The sequence below is a fragment of the Mus pahari genome, chromosome 14 (genome assembly GCF_900095145.1).
Source record: "Mus pahari chromosome 14, PAHARI_EIJ_v1.1, whole genome shotgun sequence".
Taxonomy (NCBI): Eukaryota; Metazoa; Chordata; class Mammalia; order Rodentia; family Muridae; genus Mus; species Mus pahari.
In genome coordinates, this window is record NC_034603.1 from 36,065,734 (window position 1) to 36,084,275 (window position 18,542).

Sequence of the window (18,542 nt, forward strand, 5' to 3'; positions counted from 1 at the left end):
TGATTTCTTTCCTTCCTTCCTTCCTTCCTTCCTTCCTTCCTTTCCTTTCCTTCCTTCCTTTCTTCCTTCCTTTCTTCCTTTCTTCCTTTCTTCCTTCCTTCCTTTCTTCCTTCCTTCCTTTCTTTTTCTTCCTTCCTTCCTTCCTTTTCTTTTCTTTCTTTTTCTTTTCTTTTCTTTTCTTTCTTTCTTTCTTTCTTTCTTTCTTTCTTTCTTTCTTTCTTTCTTTTCTCTCTCTCTCTCTCTNTCTCTCTCTCTCTCTCTCTCTCTCTCTCTCTCTCTCTCTCTTTCTTTCTTTCTTTCTTTCTTTCTTTCTTTCTTTCTTTCCCGCACTGATTTCTTAGCACTGCATGTCAATGCCTTGTCTCCTCAGCCAGGTGAAAGGCCCTAAGAGGCAAGTGAGCTGTTCAGTCCATTCTCAAGCTCTGATCAACAATGTGTTTCCTGCCAGCACAGAGCCCAGCTGTGAGGGGGTCAGAACACACTCAGACACAGACAGCTTTGTGGAGAGAAAAAAAAAAAAAGCTGTATCATGCAAAGTCCTTGAGAACTGAACTCTTGGCTTAAAATGACCAAAGATGAGAGTCATACTGCCAAACGGTCACAGAACTCTTAGCCCCAGCTGGCTCTGGGAGCCTGTCCTCACTCTGGCCAGCCAACCAGGAACTGCTTTCTGTCCTAAACTACCCACCACCTTGTGTTCAGCAAGGACCCATTTCTGAGACGGTTTGGGACATCAGAGTCCATGTGTGTTCCTGCCTGCCCTAGCTTAGATCCCTGCTCCTCTGTGGAGGTTGGTCCAACAGTGTCGTCCCCCAGCTGCCTGTCCGCTCTACACCAGGGGAAGACTTTCATGCCTTGACAGCAAGGACACCTCAAAATCCACATTGCTCAGGGGCTGGACCAGGCCAGCAGGTGAGTCTTGTCTTCAAAAGCACTGGGTGCAGGAAAGAGTCCAATCCACAGGCCATGGCAACACATCCTCCCAGGGGGCTGGCTTGTTGTTCAGTCAAGAAATCACAATCATTTGGAAGTTTAAACACAGCCTCTCCAAAACCACTGAGCTCAGCTCCCGGTGGCTAGATGGTGCTGGCACAGACCCAGTCCCTGTGCCTCAGCAATGGGCTGGGGGCAGGGCAGTGGCAGGGATTTTTTTTTTTTTTTTTCATGATCTTTTTAAGTTTTATCAACCTCTGTGATCTCTACTTCACCTTGAATAGAAGAGGAGGTAATTATACAAGTGCAACAGGGTTTGCAAGCTCTGAATCTAGTGGTGAGGGTAGGGTACAGTGGGAGGAACCCCTTTCCCTTATACCCCTGCCTGGGAACTCCAGGGCCAGGAAGGATCTGCCCCAGCGGTGACTTCGGAATGGCCGTGTGGACTGGCCCATCTTAGAGCCTGTTAGGACAGCAGTCGGAGCCAGCAAGCCTATAGGGCTTTCCAAACAGGGCTGCACATTTCCTGCCTTTTTTGGGTAGTTAGGGCTCTTTGTTTAAAACACACAAGATTCTGTCTTGCTGGGGTGTCCTAGGGCAAGATGCCATATTCCTTAAGTCGCTGTTAAGTCTCCGCCCTTCTACCTCCCCACATGCCACCACCAAGACTCTGGACACCAAGAAAGGCTGGGACACAGAACAGTATACAAGAGTTTATTTAATGATATCTGGATTTAGTTCTATCATGTAGGGCCCAGGTTACAAGTTTTGTCTGGGTCCATTACAACTCTAATGACAAAAAAACTTAAAAAAAAAAAAAAAAAAAAAGGAAAAAAGAAAAAGAAAATCCACAACTTTCTCCATGTCATTAAATATATTCATATATAATAACCATAATATATTAGTATGCATTGGAAAGGAACACTGGCCCAAACAATATGTCATGGTCACAACTAAACATTTACAATTCTGTGTGAGCAGAATCGGTGACACAGGAGGGAGGCTGGGGGATATACCCAGATCAGGGGAAGGGGAAGGAAGTCCGCTGACACAAGAGGTGAGGCTGGCTTAGTTTTTGGCAGGGGCAAGGCCCCACAAAGACAATTTTGATACCCCTGGGGTATGGCATGGCTCAGGTCCACAGGAATGTCTGTCTGTGAACCACGGCCCATTAGTGAGCCTAACTTGCCCACTCTCTAGGTTTCCTGGATGGAATCCTTCAAGTGTTGAGACCCTAAAGGAACCAGTTCCCAGGTCAGTCCCGAAGGGTCTCTTCATTTCAGTCTTGTTCCAGATCAGGGGCAATTCTAAGACAGCCTGTACCCACTGCCTGTATGTAACCACTGAGGCAGAGTTCTGGGAAGTCCCTAAGGCCCTCGGAGAGGCCACCCCAGCCGCTTTGCCCTAGGCATCTGACCCTCCCTCCCATCTGAAGGAGCCTGATGGTCCTGCCTCCTGCCATGCTTTCCAGGACAGGGACAGAAGCTCTGGCCAGAGAGGCCACAGCTCACAGGTGTACCTGTGAGCACGCCATCTCCTTTACCCCACACCTGTGTGCCACTGTGTGTCAGCAAAGGAGGCATTCTGGTGACAGGGGACCAGACTACCCAAATGGTAAGCAGAGGGACAGCTGGGGAATCTTGGCTGGTAAGTGACTAACCTGGTATGGTTTTCTTCAAAGACCTACATATCACAACTCTGTTAATACACTCTCAAACTCAAAAACCTACTTCCATTTTGCACCCCTTCCTAACTGTACAAATAGGATGTCTCCTTTCCCCTTTCCATCTCCTCCCTAGGGTGGGTAGAAGATAGCTGCCTCCCTAAGGCTGGCTCTCAGGCAGAGGAGATGTGGGCTGGATTCTGTTCCAGAACAGAGGTGGCGGCTGTGACAAACCTTGCTCCCTCAGCAATGACCTTATCCACAACTTGGCTCATCTTGGCTATTTAATGTAAGCCCTATTGACCAGGCCACAGAGGGCAGGGCAGGAGGCCTTGGTAGATTTCTAACAAGATATCTCTGTTGCTTAGCAGGGGGATAGGGTTAAGGGGCTTCGCTGGATACCAGGTGAGACTGGACTCCAAGGTTCATGGGTGGAAGCTGGCCAGAGCAGAAGACAGGCTGGTACAGAGATGAGACCGCTGCCATATAGTTAGTTGGATGTTATTTGCTACAGATGGTATCCAGCAAACCATACTGGCTCCTGGATAGGGGTCCTTGCCCTCAATCTCAAGCTTGGACCAGGGAAGCCACATGACCCTTGCCAGGGTAGGTCTGTGTGCTCGTGCCAGCCTCCCTCTGAAGCCCTGTAGTCTTCCTCCCGCTAGGGAGGCAGCCAAGCCCCCTTTCCAGGCCCTCTCAGATGGCCACGCCTGTCTTCCTGGATCTTGCGGCTTTCCTCTAGGGAGTTCGTTCCTCATGCCCCGCCACTCCCGATGCCTCCTCAGGAGGTGTTGCTGGGTCTGTCCCAGACCATACTCCAGGCTCGTATCCTCGGGGTTCTCCAGAGGCAAGCTGCCTGGGTCTGAGTGATAACCACTACCCCACCCCACCCTCGCCTGCTGTGTCAAGTGGGCTAGCTGTGGATGTGCAACTGTGGTGAGGTCAGGGTCTGAGTACTGCTGCTGGTGTGACCTTGGACATGTGGACACGTCTTTTTACTGGTGAACACGAGGACAAGAGTGAATCCCTGTCTCGTAGGTTTGTGGTGAAAGCAGGCCAGGAGCATATAGGTAAAGTGCCTGGCACCAAGAGGGTGCTCAGTAAGTGGCAGTGGTGATGTGGGCAGAAATGGAGAGGCAGAGGGAGCCGTGTCACTGAGGAGCTGAGAGCTTCATCCCTCATATGGCCCTTCAGGGCAGCCAAGTGGGCAGGAGAAACGAAACCAATTTCCTGACTGAGAGGGCCAGGCCTCTCATCCAGTGTGCGGGGCGTGAGGCTAGAGGCCCAAGTACAGGGAGGCAGGGAAAGGCTAAAGGGGCCCAGGAAGCAACCAGAAGGGAAGCTTGGAGCTGCCTGTGTGAGGACATTAAATCTCTAAGAGAAAAGAGAGCTAGGCATACAGGAGGGCCTGGGGACTTCCACAAAGAAGGCAGCCAGAAAGGAATAGACCAGACTGCCCAGGCTAGACCAAGACAGCTGGGGGCTAGAGTGGGTTCCTTAACCAAGGAGTCTGTGTCCCTTTCCTGGGGAGCCAGCAATGAGGGCGGCAGCAGGAAGCAGTCACAGAATCCTTGGACCCCAGGGACCTGACCATTCCTGGCCTTGCCCACCAGCTTGGACGCCAGGCACCTTGCTGAGCAGCAACCCAGTCCTGACTCAGGCAAGCCCCTTCCCACAAGCCTGGTTCAAACTGCCTAGACAGCCGCTGGCATTCCAGACCTGACCAGGCCCTCTCCAGCTGTTGACATTGCTGTGAGGCCTTGTGGGAGCTGATGTCATTACACAAATAGTGTCACTGCCCTAAACCCCTGCCAGTACCCCTCCCCCTCCCCTGGAAAATGTCATAAAAAGGGCTGTTTCCAAGTTTCCAGCAAGGAAACTCTCTGGGAGGTTTTGGGTTGCAATGCCTCCTTCCACAGGCAGCTCCAGCAGAGGCAGTGACCACCCGGCTTGACTTCAGGGTCCTTAGGCCCTAGGCCCTCTGATGGGCCAGGAGCCTGGGCCAGCCCCACTGGAGTACAGCAGGCCCCAGGAGAACTCTCTCCTCCCTACAGATGGCAAACTCCACCCAGAAGACCAGCCCAGCAGGTGGCAGCGGAGACCAAAGCTGGCTGATCCCAGTGTCATAAGGCCCTTTGACATAGGGACCTGTTGTCAGTGTCTGGAGTCCTGTGGGAATTCCTAGACAGCAGGTGATGGAGAAAGGAGGGGAGCGTGACTAGTGTCTGGTGGTGGATTGGTTGCCCCTGCCCAGGCTGCCGGTCCAAAAATTCACAGTTCTTACATCCCCTTCAATAACCATCAAACACAGTGACTGTGGTCCACTGTGCTGCCATTCTGTTCCCGCCTCTCAGGACCCCCAACCCCTCCACGGCAACCCCCACCTAGCCCTAGGGAAGCGCATCTCTGTTCTGGAAGGAGCGCCGTGAGGTAGCTATGTCTTGTCCTCATTTCTCCAGGGCCTGGCCTGTCAATACAGGGTGCTTTCTGCCATGCGCAAAAGAGCGCAGCCAGGGGTGTGAGGGTGGGGCTGGGGCGGAGCCGCTGAGGGCCCCGCCCCACTTCGACTTCGCCCCGCCCCCACCCTCCTGGAAATACCCTGGTGGGTCAAGTCCAAGGCTGCCAGCCTTTGCCAGCGCCCTGCCCGCCCTCCTGGAGCCCGCGCCACCTCCGCGCTAGGCCTTCTTGCACTTGCCCTTCTTCTCCCGCTGCTGGAACTTGCGCAGCCGCCGTGCCCACGTGTCCCGCCACTGGATCACCAGGCTGCTCTTATCTGCTACGATGCCACTCTGATCAGGCGAGTCCTCGGCATTACCCAACAGCAAGTACTTCTTGAGGGGCTTGATTTTGGGACACTTGCAGGCGATGTCTCGTGAGCGGATCCACAAACTCTGGTCACCACGTCGAATACGACTTGTGCCCTGCTTATACACGGAGATGATGTTCACAGTGAACTTCCACCAGTCCCCTGCTTTGTCTGCCTTCAGGATGTGGATCTGGACAGCTGCAAAGAAGCAAATAGGTGGTGTGGGCCATGGCTGGGAAGTGCAGCCAGGTGCCCAAGTCCTGTGATGGGATGGGCCCGACCTGCACATTGTCCTACAAGAACCTGGAGTGGGATCTGGAAAGTGACTGCAAAGGGCTACCCATGGGCAATGGGTGAGCGGCAGCAAAGCTGATCCCAGAACCTGAGCTAATACCTGGTCCAAGGCCCCTATCCAAAGAAGTGTTGCTCCTGCCTTTGGTGAAGGTGCTCTGGCCCCCAACACTGCCTCTTGGAAGATGTTGAGATTCATAAGGGAGACTCCAGGGAAGGGGGGGTGTAGATGGATTAAGCATGCCCCTAGCTCTCTAGATAGTCTACTTGCCCCTGAAGGCTGGTGACTTTGATGACAGCAGAGCTGACTCCTCTGGAAATGAGGAGCACATCACATATCTAGACTTCTAAAAGCTCCAGCCACTTCACCCCAAGCCTTAGGATGCACCCATCCCCCCAAATCATCCAGACTTCAATGAAATTGAAACAGCCCATCAGAGAATCTCAGTACGCAGCATCAAGAGAGTCTGCAGCGTGGCCTGGGTGCTCAAACAAAATACCAGGCTGCTAGCTCCCTTGGGGCCTCTCGGGTTCAGCACTGTCCCTCCCTCCCCAGCGCCCCCCAGTCGTCATCTACAGGGGTTCTCAAACCAAACAGAGGCCTCTAGAGAGCTGCTGCAAACAGTGCTGGTGCTCACTCCACCCACCCTGGAGCGTCTGACTCAGCAGAACTGGGTAAAGCCCAGAGTCCCCATTTCACATGCTCTCCCCAGGAGGGCTGATGCTACTGCGGAGAAGACACTGGAGAGGAGCGACAGATGTGTGAAAAGTCGCCCCTACTGAAGGCACTTTAAAGTAGAGGGGCACGTTTATGAGGGAGAGGCTGGGAGGTGGCTCAGTCAGGGAAGCATTTGCCAGACAAACACCAGGGCCATGAGTTTAGAACTCATGGGCAAAGCAGTACTGGTAACTACAATCCCAGCACTGGGTCATGAAGACAGGCAGATCCTTGGGGCTTGGCATGTTCTGGGTTCAATGACAGACTGTCTCCAAACAAGGTGGAAAACAACAGGAAGATTCCCCAACTCAATATCTCACCTACATACATACACACAGAAACACTCCATGTGTGTACACACACAACAACAACAAAAGATGGAGGGACTTTGTTCAAATAAGTTTGTGGAACACCAGGTTCCCTTCAAGAATTCCCTTGGTGCTGAGCTTTTGAGAGGCTGTACATGGTAAGTAGTGTACTTGCACTGGCTTCCCGAATACTGCTGGCTGTAGAAGCCGCTGGTTGACCCATCTCAGGTCACCAGAGCCTACTTGGGAATTGCTGGGGAAGAGAGGAACACACAGCCCATCACCCTCTACAGTCCAGGAGATTCCTAGAGAAGGCCTCATCTGTGCTCAGCCCCATTCAAGGGAGGCGGACATCGTTCCCATTCCCATCACCAGTGCTCCTTTCCTGAGCTGACCCCATATGTCACACAGTGTATGCCTCCTCCCACAGGGCAGGGAAGCACTTCCCCTGGACTACGCTGAGGACCACCTGATTGTCCTGAGCCCCCCTGACTTGGAAGCCCAGCTCATCACCTCCCTGGTCCTTCCACAGTCAGAAAGCAGGTGCTGCTCCAGGTGACTCCCCATTAAGGTCTCTGGTGTGTGTGGGGGGGGGGGGCGGGAGCTCCCCGCTCCCTTCCTGTGCCCACATTGGCTGGCAAAGGTTGGAAAGCAAACAACCGGTGCAGAGGAGCACCGGACGCTCCAACCCGCCCTCCTGGGCAAGGGAAGTGGCAGATTTTCCCATATTTTCATTTCAGCTGTTCTGGGCATCCTGAACTTTGCACTTCAGTCTGAGGGCTCCAAAGAATGGCTGCCATGGCAACCGTTTCCATGTTTTTGTCACCAAGGGATTCAACACTCAGTGTGAACTCTGAGGGTGGGGGGTGGGGAAACCCTCCAGCCTAGAGAAGTGACTCTGCCAACAGAGGTCACCGTGGCAACTGAGTGCCTCCTCAGCTAAGTGGTCGGAGAGCTCCCGCCAGAGCCCTGGTTTCCTTTCCCGGGAATGAGCTGAATGCAGAATGAGCCTCTCTCAGGACACAGCAGTTTCCCTGTGTGGCAGCCCTTGGCCAGCCAGCATTGCCTGACCAGGAATGGGCTGGATGTGTGGAGGCCCCTCTGGCCAGGCCCTTGATGATGTAGTCTAATCCCAGACTCAGAGCATTGATGCCCCAAGCTCCTTTGCTGGAGCCCTAACATCCCTGTACCTCAGAGAAGAACAATCTAGAGACGGGGCCTTTCCAGAGGCAATTATGATGAGGTCATGAGTGTGGGCCTCATGCCAGTATAACTAGAGGGGTCTTGGGCCTCAGCCTGATGGACAGGCTTGAGAGGGTCTCGGCTTTACAGAAAAGGACTCAGAAGAGCTGGCTAGACAAGGTCTAGCCTTGGGCTGAGCCCCAAGGTTCCCCAGGAGACTTTCCTTCTCGTGCTCCCAAAACAGCTCTGAAGATAAGCATCCGAGGGTTACCCCAGGCCTCTCTGTGAATTATCCTGGAAAGGCGGGCTCCACTCCCTAGAAACTACCACAGGCATCAAGAGGACCTGCTTCACCAGAACCCTGCAGGTCCTCACAGGACACTGCTATGTTCAAGAATTAAGAAGTTAGTTCCTTCTATCTCCAGAAGATCTAACTAATTCTGTGGTAGGGACCTTCCTAACTGCAGGCTGAGATGACACAGGCCCGGGGGCAGGGGAGGGTGGCAGCAGGATTCATGTGATTATGCTGGAAAAAAAAAATCCACATTTCCGCTGCCCTTGGCAACGCCTCCGCACATTACAAAGCCCACCAAGTATGAGCTGCACACACAGTACATGGGCCAAGTCCCCGCAGTGCGCATACCACTGAAAAGATTCAAAATACACATCGCAACCGTGACCTCAGCCAGACCTGCTCCGTGCGCTTAGGGAGAGCATGCTCTGGCAGCCGCGTGGCACACACCAGGGCTGCTGTCACCTCTGACCGGCGGCTGGCTGCTAATCAGGAATGACCAAGGTCTCCAGACCACACCTAGATCCCACTTGGCCAGGTGACTGAGCACAGTTCAGTCACAGCTCTGCCAGTCTTGGGGCCACACAGAAGAACTCTTATACCCTGCTCTGGGCCTCATACTGGTGTCCCACCCAGAGGGCAGTATTTAGGAGTTAGGAGCCCTTAAAAAGTGAACTCAGCAGTATGTGGGCTCCACCCTCATGTGCAAAGCAGTGGCCCTCTTAGAGGCTTAACTGAGCCCTTGTCCCTCCCATCATGTGGTGGCATTTTGGAAGCAGAGGAGGGGTGGTACCTTGGACTTAGACTTCTTAGCCACCATAGGTTTCTAAACAGTGAGCTGCACTTTGCTAGAACAGTACAAATGGCTGCACAATAAAACTTACCCCACCCACCCACCTGAGCGCTAATGTCCTGATGTTATTTATCCTCTATTGCAGGATTCAGGTGCGGTTTCCTCCCTTCAGAAAGGGGGGGGGGTGATAAGATGGTTCACAGCAAGGTGATCATGGGCACCAGGAGTCCTTAAATTACAGGTTGCTGCTGGAATGGAAGCCCTCAGCTCCAAGAGTGGGCCAGTGCTGGAGCAGAGTCGGGAGGGCCCATGAGACAGGCACTGGCTGATATAGAAGGGACTCCACACCACAGGCCTACCCTCCCTCCCTCGTCTCCTGCTCAGTGGCAACAGCTGAGGTGAGCCAGGGTGTTCGTTCCCAGCCTCTGTGCCTTCCAAGCGCTTGGTGCAGACAAAGTCAGGGCTGGGAAGAACCCTTCCAGGCTGTCTGCAACCCCAGCTGAGCTCCTTGGGGAGGAACCAGCTATGGGCTGGAGCACAACCTTAGAGAAAAATCTAACGGGGGTGGGTGGGAGGAGAGAAGCCTGGAACTTGGCCCCTTGTACCTGGGTAGGACATGGTCAGCTCCTCTCAGCAGTTTCCCAGTTCACCATGCTAAGTATGTTTCTCAGCCACCAGGGCGGGGTAAGCCACAAAGCCCACCATCCCCTACCTGAATTCTAGCCTGCATCTCCAGCGAGCTTGGGTGCCCTGCCCACTCAGTCCAGTGACAGAGCCCAGTTGTGACTCCGGTGGGGCTCAGGGGCGGGGGAGGACTCTGAGGGTTAGGACCACAGGAGTCAGATTTAGCGAGGGCCACCTGTGCTGCTCATGGCACGGGGACTGAGTGGAAGGCTGAGGGTGGAGGAGTACCTGAGGCAGCGCAAGGGCAGTCGGGATGTCTTGGAGCTATGTCTTTCTCTCCATCACAGAGTGCAGAATTCAATCTGCTGCCTACACAGATCCCTAGCCACAGCTCCAGGTTTGTCCTACCATGGAAGAAAGGTAATGGCCACCCTTCTCAGTGGCCTCAACCTCTCCCTTAAGTCCAGTGCCAGGGAAATTCCCAGGCCATTAGAGGCAACCTGCAGCATGGGGAGCCCCTGGCCATTATCCTGTGCTTGGAGCCTCCATAGGGAAAATTGCTGCTTTCTACCTAGAGCCAGTTCACTCAAAACCCACCTCCCTTATGGCCCCACTGCAGCTCTGGACCAGGGGCCATCAGGGTCTACAGGGAGCTCTAGGCCTTCTAAGAACCTGGCGTTGACAGGCGGGAACAGGCCCTGCATGAAGGTTTAAAGGACCTGCATCTAAGATCTAAGGTCCCCACTGAAGCTGGGTTCTAGGAATGCTGGCTGACCTAGGAAGACAAGGCAGGTGCTACTGGCTAACTCACTTCTTGCTGAGAGCCCACAGCTGGAGAGGAAGGCCCAGCAGGGCAGAAGCCACCTGCTGGGTTAGCCATGGGAGAGCAGAGACTAGGCAGGCCACAACTGTTCCCCTTGGCCACTCCCCTCTCTCCAGCACTTCTGTGGGGGAAGCTTCTTGCCTTTCTGGAGCTTCCCAGGATTTATAGGTTGCTCAAAGTGGGCCCTAGGGGCCACCCACAGCCACCCCTCCAAAGGGCTGCCCCTCGCTTCCCTTCCCCTCCCTACCCAGCTATACTTTCTTGTTGGGCTGGTCAGCTAAGGAAGGGTTGTCGCTCGTTTGCCTTAGAGACAACAGCCAGAAACATCGGGGGGGGGGGGGGAAGATACCAATCCCACAGAAACCATTAAAATCAAAAGGTCCATAAATCTCCAGGTGGAAAGAGCATGTCAAGGGCCTCGGCGGCTTTCATGAAATGCAGCCTTGACTGCCCACTTCCGGGCCAGCCCAGGTCAGGTCCTGCTCCCAGGGCTTCTCTATGGAAAGTGTGGTGCCTGTGCAGAGTGCAGACCTGGGGTGGACACACATGGTTAGACCTGTATACAGCGGCCCTGCCTACTGCTCATCAGGAAAGTAGGGACTCGCTGTGACAGTGACAGACCTAGCCACACCACCTTGAGATCCTGGCTGCTGCCTTCTGCTGCTCCAACCTTGAGAGGGGAGAGACCATCTCTTGGAGCTAAGGGACATCAGAGAACCATCTTGAAAGAAGGTGTTAGTTCTGGCCCTGAGCAACAGGCATCTTACCCGGCTCAGCCCGGTGGGTCAGCAACTTCTGCGTCACCGTGCTAGGATATCTGAGCAGTTGACAGAGGAGATATTTTATCCGGGCCACAGACTCAGAGGTTGTGGAACATGTTCCCAGTGAGTGCCACTGCTTAAGGCTCAGTGGTCAAGCCAAACATGGTGGCAAGAATAAGCCGCTTAGCTCCCGACAGTCAGGAAGCAGATAGCAAGCAGGGGACTGGGGACAAGGTGTAGTTTGCATGGGCCCAGCCCCATGACCCACACACTTCAACCAGGTCTCGCCTGCTAAGTTCCCAACCTTTGGGAGGCACTTCCTATGCCAGCCATGATACCCACTTCACTCAGATTCACAAGTGTAAGGCTGTGGTGGCCTCATCTGGAAGACTGGCCTCTGCTGTACAGTGACCCTACCGGCTTACCTCTCGGGATAAACTGGGCTGCTAAAAGGACATCCCACCTCAGAACACCTTGCATGGCGTTCTCATGAGATGCTCCAACCATCCATACCTGCCTCTCATACTGGCTAGACACCCGCCCCGCCCCCCCCCCCAACCTACACATCTACATCCAAAATAGACATTGGAAAGAGCAAAGCCTGCTGGGTATTGATTCAGAACCTTCCCACGGGAAAGTAGATGATGAGTAAGCCCCAGGCCAGAGGTCTTGGCAGAGATGGAGTTCTGGCCTCTGAAAGAGAAAAGGTGACAAACAGCCTCCTCTGTGTGACTTAGGTCCATGTCCCATCTCTCCCAGCCCCCTGTCCTCCAGGATTCGAAGAAAGCCTAGTGCTGAGGGGACATGGGACAGCTCAGGACAGTACATTTATACCATTCTACAGAAGACAGCAGGGCACACAGAAGTCCCTCAAGCAAAAATTGCTAACCTGCATTTCCCCCTTGAGGCTCCAGCTCCAGGAAGCTACCATGGGAGCAGAGGGCAGCGCTTCCTTCCCAGATGCCCTGGCTGGAATGGCACTACCAAGCTTCCCTAAGATACCTACATCTGGAGTTCTGTCCCGTGCTGGACCAGAACCAACATGCCCCATCCATAACAGGCTCTGAAAACCCACAAGTTCCTTGAAGTCCAACCAGCCTCCAAACTTGCTTCCCCAGGAGACATAATAAAACACCTAAGCTGTATTGCAGGAGCCACAGCACAGAGCCAGCAGTGCTATACACTGACTCCTGCAGAGGGTTGGGCGCTGTCATGATTGACAGCTGGTCTCCCTGGATTAAGCAGTGTGTAAGTGTGATAGCTTGGGAGGTATGGTTACCTCAGGACATGTCTCTCAAAATCCCAAAGACTGCAGGTGGGGAGTCTATGGAGACTGCTGAATAGGAAGCCCAGGATCAAAGACTGGTATGCTAGGGTCCTTTGCAACAGAGACCAGAGCCCCTGGTGATGTCTACCACAACTCTGCCCTGGCTCACTAGACACTGGCTAGACCATCTACTCTGAGCTTCTGTAAAATGGAGAAAGATATCCTTTGCTGGATACTTCTCTCTGGTTTCTCTGAGCTGCCCTGAGACATCCCTGCTTCCAAAACAAAACAAAAACAAAAAACAAACAAAAAAACAACAACACACAGGAAACTACAAGGAACATAAAAGAATATAGCAAACCAGAACACAGGCAGACAAGAACTTGGCTGCACAGATCCAGGACAGACATCTCCCCTTTCTGGACTTGCTGGAGCAATAGTGGCAGGGGGCCAGGCTGAAGGCTGAGGAGGGCTGCATGCACCAGCCCCCACCTGGCTCCCTAGGGAGGGCCACTTTCTTGTGGTCACAGAATCTTTGCTGTCCAGCTGTCACTAGGGCTGCCTGGCCTTTCCTGCCCAACCTGGTGGTCACCCACATTCCAAGACCTCGGGCTGACTCATGTAGATCCAGCTCCACATCTGGCATCCACATGTGGTTGGCACTCTTCAGGAAGGGGGGGGTCACATCTGGCTGGAGAAACAGGAGGCTCCTCAGGGGGCCAGTGACCCTAGGGAGGGTCAGCAGCCTCTGATGCACCATGCTGCACGCTGCTGTCTTGTCTGTGCCCCATTCTCTTAACCAGATGTCCAGGTGACAGTGGCTCTCCCAGAAATTACTGCCGGCAGCCTCCTGCTCACATCAGGACCTTGCCTTTAAAAGGCAGCAGGCCCACATCACTCTAGTACCTGTGTCCATACCCAGGGCCACTGGACTAGATATAGTAAGCTTATTTCTATGACATGGCTGCTGATAGTCACCACTGATCCCAGGGTCACTGAGGAGGTGGCAAAGCTCCAGGCACACAGCTATGAGACCCTACACCTTTATTCCCAGTCTGAGACCAGAGCTAGGCCTGGGCCCTAGCTGTGTGCCGCTCTAAAGCAGAACTTCCACCAGGACAGCATTGCTACCACAGCCAACTATCTGCTCAGTTCCAGCACCCGTAATCCATCCCCTTCCACATCTGCCTCTTTCCCTGCTCACCACCACAAGTCCATCTCTTCACAGCCCTCCTCTGTCTCTGTCACCGTTGCTGCCATCGCTCACTATGCCATCCCATCTGCCCGCCAGCTCAGGGGGTCCCCACTGGGGGAAACCATGCCTCCTTCCTTACCCATCAAGATGTTTGTGTAGCTATTCTTCCATGTCTGATCTGGAGCTGAGAGCCAGTGTTCTGAACTAAGGTATGGATGTGTGAGCCCCTCTAAGGGCTGCTGTGTCTACTCCAGGCTGCCAAATGCTACATCACTGACATGGAGAAGGAGGGGGCTCAGGCCTGGGACCCCTCAGCACTGATACAGCTTGCTGTTTCACCTTGTCAGGTCTTGGTGAGTCCCTCCCTCCCTCCCTCCCTCCCTCCCTGCTGAGGCTGAAGCAGAGCTACTCGGTCTTCACAAGGGCTATCAGGGAGTCCAGCCCTGGCTCAGCTATCCTCACCCAGCATTTCCACTGACTCCACAGGTCCCTAGGCACAAAGGCACACTGAGCTATATCAGAGCTCTCCATCAGTGATCAGGGCCACCTGGGCCACAGCACACTAGCACATCTGCCACACAGGGCCAAGATGTCCACAGCACTTCCCCTCAAGCTGAGTCCTCCAAAACCACTGGCAGGGGCCATCAGGTGGAAGACTTGAGGCTCATGTAAAAGCATCTTCCGTTTTCCTTCCAGTAGTGCCAAGATGTCTTTCTACGGGGTGGGGGTGGGGGGTGACTAATAAACATTTCTGGGAAGGAAGCACTTTTCCAAGAATTGGTGAGAGAGATGATCTCACCTTTCACAACAAGGGCTGATGTGCATCCCAGGGAGAAGGAAGCGGACACTTAGCTCCCTGGGCAGCTGCTAGGGCCATCGGCATCACCCTCAGTAGTAGGCTCATGATATTTGCTGCGTGTAAATGTGAGCGGCCCAGGCGACCATTTCTGACACCACCCACCCCCTCATCCAGCACCCCTGCCCTCCTTGTTGTCAGACCCCCCACCAGCCTTGGAGACTTTTCCTACTACTAGGGATCCCTGCTTTGGGGGTACAGTCTACCAGGCCCTGGGCAACCTCACTCAGGTTTCTTGTGGGCTCTCTTGTACATGTCTCTTCCAAATGTGTACTCCCTGCGGGCCAATCCCCTGTGCCAGATGTGTGAGTGTAGCACCCAGGACGGCCTAGGGCTTTAGTGAAGGGAAAATCTGCAGGGTGAGAAGGGATAAAGTACTAGGACTTCCTAGGTCACTGTGGCAGGACCACCATGTACGTGTGTGTGTGTGTGTGTGTGTGTGTGTGTGTGTGTGTGTAGGACACTGTACAAAGTTAAAGATGTGAGATGAGACGGAGGAGCCTTTCCCCCAAGAAGCATCGAGACAAGGGAAAGGAGACACCCAGGAAATAGATGGCCACAGTCGATGACATCCCCTGTGATTGTGCTGGGCCAGAGTACTTGACCTCAGGGGCAGAAGTCTCAGGAATTATGGGACACCAAGTAAAGGAGTCTCAGAGCAGGCAGCTTCAGACTGAGCCACCTATGTCTGCGATGACAGGGGTGCATTCATGGTGTGAGGGGGAGCATGTGCACACACACACACACACACACACCACACACACACCGTCCCTCAAAAGAAGGGTTCCTTCAGAGTGAGGTGAGGTATTCTGAGAACTCTTGCAAAGAATAAAACCTGTCTTTGTGGCAGGGGTCCCACACTGGGCTTGGCTTTGGCTTTGGAGCATTTGTAAGGTAAGCAGGGTTCCCCTAGAGGGCAACAGAGAACTGAGGTGGCTCAGCAGAGGGGCAGACAGGTGATGATGACCTGACTGACCTCTGTGGGTTCCTAGCAGACTCCTTAGACATGGTGCCTAGCACTTGGATATTATATCTCCTCGATCTGAAACGTGAGGATGGACGCCCAGACTGGTGAAGCTTCCACATGGGAAAGGACTGAATCGTCTTCCCCACCGGGTTAGGGGTGGGAGGGTCCTCTCTAGATGGGGGCCAGCAGCCAGGCAAGGTCCTGGCCTGAGGCTCTCTCTGATCCCTATTCTTTCTTGCCTTGTCTTAAATCCACTCATCCAAGCTTGGTCTGGGCTCAGGGCTGGCACACACTCTGGGCTGGCCAGCCAGTCTCTTCCCATAAGCCTCCTGGCCCTGTAGGTTTCTGCCTACTGGCTACCACTCAGGGTCAGTGGAGCCTGACAGTTCAGAGCTGCCTCAGGTCAAGCTTACCTTGGTGGGGCTGGAGGAGAAAGGGGCTCTTCTCAGCAGGGGCGACAAAACCTAGGTTCTAATTAGCAGCTTCAGAAACATCCAAGTGCCCTGGATGTGAAGGAAATGCGTTTCCTAATTGGCCCCCTGCTGGAGTGTCAGTCAGCAAACAAGCAGGGATTAGGCAGGGCCTGGCCTCACCTCATCTAAATCTAGGCAGGTTCTCCTTCAACCCATCTTCCCCTGGGCTGGCCCGGTCTTCCGAGTATAGGAGAGCCACCTAGCCACACTTCGCCTAGGCTGCGTCTGTCCAACCAAGGATACATAGAAGAGTCTCCACAGCCCAGCAAAGCCCAAGAAGAAGCCTTTCCTCAGCCTCAGAGCAAAGCTAATATTGCTGGCTAACTTGCAGTACTCATGGACTTGTACCTGCCTTTCCACCTTCTCAAACCAGGCTCCAGGGCCAGACATATCCCACGGTGCCTGGCTCTTCTGAGCCCTCTGTGGAACTCATGTGATCAACCCCCTTGCAGCATGGTAGACTGAACTGCTTTGAGGAGATTCCTATAACTTCAAATGACCTTACTGAAACCAGAAATCCCTGCAGTGCTTAGAACATGGTATGTCTCTACCAGCCCCTGTATGGAGGTCCCCAGCAGAGCAGGATTGAGTGGTGGCAGGGCCCTCTGGAGGTGTGTTGGGTTGGAAGGAGTTCACATTCATGAGCGTCCTCACGAAAGGTAGGATCTTAAGAGCATGCTATTGCAAGGTACCTGGCTCCCCGTGTCTCCTCTTCTCCCTGTGTCACATTGTACCGTGGGTTGACACAGTACAAGGCCCTCACTAGAAGCTGAGTGGATATAAACATCCTTGGACTTCAGAAACTGTGAGTCAGAAATAAAGCCCAGATATTTTGCTAGGAAAACAGAAAATGGACTGATTTGGAACCTCCCAGGGCAGCTGGAGAAGGAGAAAAAAACAAAAACAAAAACAAAAACAGAGCCAGGCAGTGACAGTCGGGGAGGGGCCAGGGGGGAGCACGGGGGGGGGTGCACTGTACATCCAGGTCTTGTCAAGACCGAGAGAGAAGATACGCCAGAAAAGAGAGACCAGCATGGAGCCCAGAGACCATACTCAACCCTTCACCACCCAAGGATGCCCCCTCCTGCTGATTATAGGAACACCCACTGGATTCAGGGTCAGTAAAGCCCCAGTCTTGAGTCCATAAAGGAAAGGTCAACCTGGTGTAGACAAGGGCACTACCACAGGGCAGGGTGACCCTGGAATAATAGATGGGAGAGAACAAAACCAGGCTGAGTCCAAAAGAATCAGGTGGAAGGACCATGGGATCCATTTCAGTGATGTCACAATTTCTCCCCTTGCGTCTAAGGAACAGATTGACACTGTGGACCAGCACTGTTCGGAGATAACTCAGTCCCAGCCCACCCCCACCCACCCCTCCTCAAGCAGGCCTGCCCACTACCATTCTTGCCTGCACTGAGGATGGAGTGCGAGGGGTGATAGTGGTCACATTCCTTACTGCACCCTGCCTTTTGCTTTGCCAGGAGCATTTATCAGGCTTCAAAGCCAAAGCCTGGGGAAGTACAGGAGCCCCACTTTCTCAGTCAACAGAGGCTTGGAGAGGCTTTTTGTTCTTTCCTTTCCTTTCTCTTTCTTTCTTTCTTTCTTTCTTTCTTCTTTCTTTGTTCTTTCTTTCTTTCTCTTTCTCTTTCTTTCTTTCTTTCTTTCTTTCTTTCTTTCTTTCTTTCTTTCTTTCTTTCTTTCTTTCTTTCTTTCTTTCTTGCCTGCCCTCATTAGTGTCTGGCAGAAGTGGGGGTGAGACCTCTGAGTTCAGGTCCTCCTTGTACCCGCTACCCCAGCTTGAAGGAGGCAAGTCCTTCCTTTATTTCTCAAGGACAGTAAGCTTGTTGTGGAAACCCGGGTTTGTTCCTCAGTGGGAGCTGGAAGCTTCTGTGCTGCTCTGGGGTATCATTCCATAAGGGGCCTTTTCTGTGGGAAGTTGACCATGGACCCCTGGTAGAAGGAAGCCCATGGTCTGGCAACTTATGAATCAATACCTAAAACCTGCATGTTGCTGTCACTTGGTTCTGGGGAAGGCCACGTGGACTGTGACACGTGGGGCTGTCCGCAGATGCTTGGGGTCTTCTCTGGCTTCAGTGTGAGGGGTACACATATGTGTGAGTGCTCATGGAAAAAGGAGGTTTCAGAGGTTCTTAATTTTTTTCTGAGCCTGTTGGTTCATTTCTATATGCTGAGAAGCCCTGGCCACCAGCCTGACTAAGGGTCAAACTTCAGGTCTGGCTCCAGCAGCTGCTCTAGTGTGGCCTCTCTCTCTCATGTGGCATGTGTTCCCCTTGAAAGGCCCCACGAACTGTTCCGGGTCCTCAAGGTCAGAAGGACCCACAGTCTTGCAGTGCAGACTCCTCATCTATAAACACCCGGCAGCTCCCACCCACAGTGACGTGGGAGAACCTCACCGAGCAAGAGACTTGATACAATGCCAGGGCATGAACGAGGACACACAAGACCAGAGGACAAACGAGTGGTCTGCAGACACATAGCCCTTTGAGCAGAACTATCAGAGCCCAGGATAGGAATCCCAGCCTCGATGGCCCCCTCTGATCCAGATGCCCCTGTGCAAGGCAGTTGG

General features: G+C 53.4%; 1 protein-coding gene across 1 annotated transcript in view; it reads right to left on the minus strand.

Annotated features, from left to right (window-relative positions):
• Nucleotides 1-1,626: 1,626 nt before the first annotated feature.
• Nucleotides 1,627-18,542, minus strand: part of Ntn1 (netrin 1) — a 178,653-nt gene continuing 161,737 nt past the window's right edge. Inside the window, exon 7 of the mRNA XM_021212484.2 lies at nucleotides 1,627-5,600. Coding sequence (XP_021068143.1) covers nucleotides 5,272-5,600 — 329 coding nt within the window. The 3' untranslated portion in view covers nucleotides 1,627-5,271. The remainder of the gene's footprint in view (nucleotides 5,601-18,542) is intronic.